At 43.7% G+C, this 5000-nt stretch overlaps 1 protein-coding gene across 1 annotated transcript in view; it reads right to left on the minus strand.

Moving 5' to 3' along the window:
• Window positions 1–1318: 1318 nt before the first annotated feature.
• The window catches only part of LOC135094959 (uncharacterized), an 8120-nt gene continuing 4438 nt past the window's right edge, over window positions 1319–5000 (minus strand). Inside the window, exons 6-11 of the mRNA XM_063995501.1 lie at window positions 4923–5000; window positions 4211–4375; window positions 3558–3662; window positions 2849–2938; window positions 2395–2608; window positions 1319–2141 (exon numbers count right to left, since the gene is read on the minus strand). The exon at window positions 4923–5000 is cut by the window's right edge and continues 87 nt beyond it. Of these exons, the coding sequence (XP_063851571.1) occupies window positions 1879–2141; window positions 2395–2608; window positions 2849–2938; window positions 3558–3662; window positions 4211–4375; window positions 4923–5000 (915 nt within the window). The 3' untranslated portion in view covers window positions 1319–1878. The remainder of the gene's footprint in view (window positions 2142–2394; window positions 2609–2848; window positions 2939–3557; window positions 3663–4210; window positions 4376–4922) is intronic.

The following is a 5000-nucleotide window of genomic DNA, read 5'->3' on the forward strand; positions in this document are numbered from 1 at the left end:
AAGAAAAAAAGAGAAAGAAAAAGAAAAAGTACAGTAAACAAATGAAAAAGGAAAAAGGAAGGGAAATAAAGAGAGAATTAAAGAATTTTCTGAAAAGAAACATAATTTGTTTTATCATTATTAATATCATTATTATTATCATTATTATTATTATTATTATTATTATTATTATTATTATTATTATTATTATTATTAACGTTTTATTGTGTATTATTACACTCGTCTCTCTCTCTCTCTCTCTCTCTCTCTCTCTCTCTCTCTCTCTCTGACCTCGCTGACCTGACCTGCCCCGGCTATTGCTGCTGCTGCTGCTGCTTCTTGCTGACCTTCACATAACACTTCTCTCTCTCTCTCTCTCTCTCTCTCTCTCTCTCTCTCTCTCTCTCTCTCTCTCTCTCCAGAATTACACCATGGTGCATACAGAGGTGGTGCAAGTAGACACACATGACATGGCGTACACAAGATGGTCATGGTGAGGAAGTCAGCGTGAATCCCTCGCATCCCGAGGGCTGCCTGTGTTGTGCTTGGTGCCTGAGCCACACGTGCACCACAGTCACCGCCACAGTTCACGGTGAGGTGGCTGGCGCAGCGGCAACACACGCGTTACGCCAGCTGATGTACGTGTGGAGGAAATTAATGTGATGGTGCCACGCCTTTGCTGCTCCCAGGGGCACATGTGACGCCTCTGGTGGTGACCTTGGCCTGGCGGGCAGGCTGCCGGAGAGCCTCCAGGTGAGGCACCTGCTACTGCTGCATCTTGAACACAGCGGCGAGACCCGTCAAGCCCTGCGGTGCTGGAGGGCGCGCAGTGTGCAGTGCAGGCTGCAGGCCGCCTCCCTGCCCCGATGAGCCTCGCCGCCCGGTCCTGCACGTTGTTTAGGAGAGCGAGGTGATGGCTGGTCGCGCCGCCCCAGGCCAGGCAGGCGTGCTTCAAGGCGCAGCAGACCCGCACCTTGTAGACCACCTCCTGCTCCTTGGCGTGCAGGGGCCAGGAAGTCCTCCTCAGGCATGCCACCTTCCTTAAGGCTTCTCTGGCGAGTCGCGCCACATGTCCTTAATGCCACCTCGCGGCCCTGCTCACCCCGCCACCCCCACACCTTATCCCGTTAACTTAAAGATGAAGGGTGGGGATCACCCCCCTCTCTCTCTCTTTATTCCTCCTCCTCCTTGTGTTTTGAGAGAGAGAGAGAGAGAGAGAGAGAGAGAGAGAGAGAGAGAGAGAGAGAGAGAGAGAGAGAGAGAGAGAGAGAGATTGACTTAAATGATAATAATAATAATAATAATAATAATAATAATAATAATAATAATAATAATAATAGCACCTTTAAAATCTTTATTATTTTTATTATATACAGGAGCATTGTTAGTAACACACACACACACACACACACACACACACACACACACACACACACAGTAACGTACATAGACTAGAGGAACACATTGTAAAACACACACACACACACTCACACACACACACACACACACACACACACACACACACACACGTATACATACAAACATAGTAACAATCCCAGTCCCTTTAAAGCATTGTATACATAGAAAATACATAAGAATACCCGATCTATGTATTAATTTTAAAAGGCCCAAAGTTAGGAAAATTATTTGCTACAGTTAACGCTTAAAAAAATATTTCTTTGAGTCTGCCTTAAAATTGTGTTGAGGGCTCTCGTTTTCTTTCATTCCCGACACATTAGAAAAAATTGTCATGTTCTCTTTTCTTATCTTTATCTTGTTCTTTTTTGTTTTTGTTCTTATTTCCTTCTTCAGCACCATATCTTTCTTCTTCTTCTTCTTCTTCCTCTTCTTCTTCTTCGTCAGTGCCTCTTTCTTCTCTTCCTTCAACGCCTTCTTCAGCTAGTCCACCACCACCACCACCACCACCACCACCTCAGCCAGTCTTCCCCGACACAGTGCTGAAGGCGTGGAAGGAGGAGTCGGGGGGAAGGTGGAGGCCGTGGAGGGGATGGTTCTAACCTTAACACACACAAGAGCAGTCACCGAGGACCCAACCACCAGCACCACCACCACCGCCACCAGACACGCAGCGAAGCCCCAGGAGGTGAAGCAGATTCCTCCGTCACCGCCTCCTGCAGTAGGTCGGGCCTCGTCTGCGCCTTCTGCGGGTTGAAAGTGAGGTTGGGTTGGGTTGTGTTAGAGTTGGGTTAGGTTAGGGAGGAGGAGGAGGAGGAGGAGGAGGAGGAGGAGGAGGAGGAGGAGGAGGAGGAGGAGGAAAGAAGATGATGATGAAGAAGAAAAGAAATATTTATCGAGAGAGAGAGAGAGAGAGAGAGAGAGAGAGAGAGAGAGAGAGAGAGAGAGAGAGAGAGAGAGAGAGAGAGAGAGAGAGAGAGAGAGAGAGAGGTAACTTACTACTGACGAGGGTGATGGGGGTGTCCTTAACAATTGAGAAGTCCTCGGGTGAAATGACCTGCAGTCTCCGCGCCAACTTGACTCCTTCAGTTGTGATAGTACCGTTTCGCCCGCCACGGCCTCCTACACTATTGCTCCTCCTTCCTCCTTCTTCCCCTGCCTCCTGCTCATCTTCTTCGTCCTTCTGCACCGTCGCTCTCCTTCTCCTTACGGACTAAAATAGAAAAATATCAATAAACATAAATTTTCTTCATCTACTTTAGTTTCCCATAAATGTAACCCGTTTTCTTTGTTTTCTCCCTTTTTCTTTGTTGATTTATTCATGGTTTATTTTCATGTTTACACTTATTCCTCACACTTCATAGCATTGGAATAACATGTTTATTAGTTATTTGTTTCATTTACACTGTTATTAGTAGTTTTAGCTCAGTAATTGTGGTTATTTATCAGTTACCTCGTCGTGGGGACAAACTGCGCACGCTTCCACGCACAAGTCGACCTCGCATTCCAGATACACATCATTTTCATCGGGGAACTTGAAGGCCTGAGAGAGAGAGAGAGAGAGAGAGAGAGAGAGAGAGAGAGAGAGAGAGAGAGAGAGAGTATTAAATATGTATGGAAGGAAAGAATGTTTTGTTAATGTTTTCTCGATTGAAATGAAATAAATGTAAACATCTCAAATATTTTACGTAAGTTTACCTTCACATATTTAATAAAAACTTTGAAAAAAAAATAAATCTGCGTCAGTTAATCATGAAAGAAAAAATACACATATTAAAAAAAAACCAATTTCATTATCCCCGTGTCCCTTGAAAAACAGTCCTTATGAAATGACAAAACATAAAAAAAAAAAAAAAAGAAAGAAAGAAAAGTACGATGTCACAGTACGACAATTAAAAGCTTGATACGACAGCAAAGTAAACAAACCAGACAGAAATGTGACAATTTTGAATCAGGTACGATATTAATGTAAACAAATCAAGGAAATAAAGAACCAAAGTACGACAATTTTGAACATGATACGATAGCAAAGTAAACAAAAAAAAAAAAAAAAAAAGAAAAAAACCGCAGCACCTCTTAACTGAGTACGATATAAAAGTAAACAAACAAAACAAGGTACGATTATTTTGACCTGGGTACGATAGCAATGTGAAGAGCCTTACCTGGAAGTGTGAATAGGCCATAACAGGCATCTCTCCCTTCCCTGTGTTCCTTGTCTTCTGCCAGGGCCCCAGCACCTTCCTGCGGCTGCCCAGTACACACCCCTCCTGCACAGAAAATGGATGAGTGTAATTTTGACCGTACGAACCTAACCTGACCGTACGAACTTAATCTAAGCTAACCGTACAAACTTAACCTAACATAACCGTATGAGCCTAACCTAACCAGGAGAGAGAGAGAGAGAGAGAGAGAGAGAGAGAGAGAGAGAGAGAGAGAGAGAGAGAGAGAGAGAGAGTTAATATCCAAACTAAACACACAAAAAGCTTATTCAGAATCAAAACAAAAGCAAACAAACAAAACAAACAAACAAACAAACAACAAGAGGACAATCCCTAACGAATTTAGGAGAAAGCAGAGGAAAACAATTAGGAATATCTATTTAACCCAACACACACGAGTCCAGCACGCAATGACTGGCAGAGAAGACGGTGTACAGTTCACGTATCAGCTGGGTTAACCGGAAGAACCTTTTAGATGTTAGAAGAAGCAATTATCACTGTTTAATGCACTTGTATGACGTCACCTTAAAGACTGCAAGGAAAATATTAAGATTCTCTCTCTCTCTCTCTCTCTCTCTCTCACCCCAACCTCTTACCTTATCAGTGAGGGTGTAAGACGAACGCCCCGACCCGTCCCGCGCCACGCACTCCCGCACCTGGACGTCTGTGTTGTCTGGGCCCTCCACCCCCACCACCATTGTCATCAGCTCCCCTATTCGCACCATCCCTGCCGCGCTCCTGGCGAAGGGACCGCGACCCACCTGCCGGAGTGTGGTGGTGGTGGTGGTGGTGAGTAAGGAAAATAAGAGGAAAGGAGATAATAATAGTAGTAGTAGTAGTAGTAGTAGTAGTAGTAGTAGTAGTAGTAGTAGTAGTAGTAGTAGTAGTAGTAATAATAATAATGATAATCAAGACGAAGAAAAAGAAAAGAAGAAGAAGAAGAAGAAAGGAAGAGGAGAAGGAGGAGGAGGAGGAGGAGGAGGAAAGAAATGAAAAAATCGAGAGAGAAGAACAAAAGGAAAGAAGGAAGGAAGGAAGGGAAAAAGAAAAAAAGAAAGAAAAGAGAAAGTAAGGAAAAAAGAATTAATAAAACCGAAACAAGACAGGAAGAGAATAACAAAAAAAAATAGCAATAATAACAACAATAACACAAACAAAATATAGACAAAAAATATAAACAATAACAAACCAGGTCAACGTTTCATCCAACCTCGTACCTTTCTCCTCCCCCTCCCCATCTCCCTTTCCCAAAACCACACAGGCTTCTCCCTTCACCCAAACCCTCCATTTAAATCTCAAATTCCTTACCTGCACATCCAAATTAGCGGAGGCTGTGGTATGCGCGGAGAAAGTCACCATTTTCTGATCTAGCAAGTCGACGTTCAA

The sequence above is a fragment of the Scylla paramamosain genome, chromosome 47 (genome assembly GCF_035594125.1).
Source record: "Scylla paramamosain isolate STU-SP2022 chromosome 47, ASM3559412v1, whole genome shotgun sequence".
In the NCBI taxonomy this organism is placed as follows: domain Eukaryota; kingdom Metazoa; phylum Arthropoda; class Malacostraca; order Decapoda; family Portunidae; genus Scylla; species Scylla paramamosain.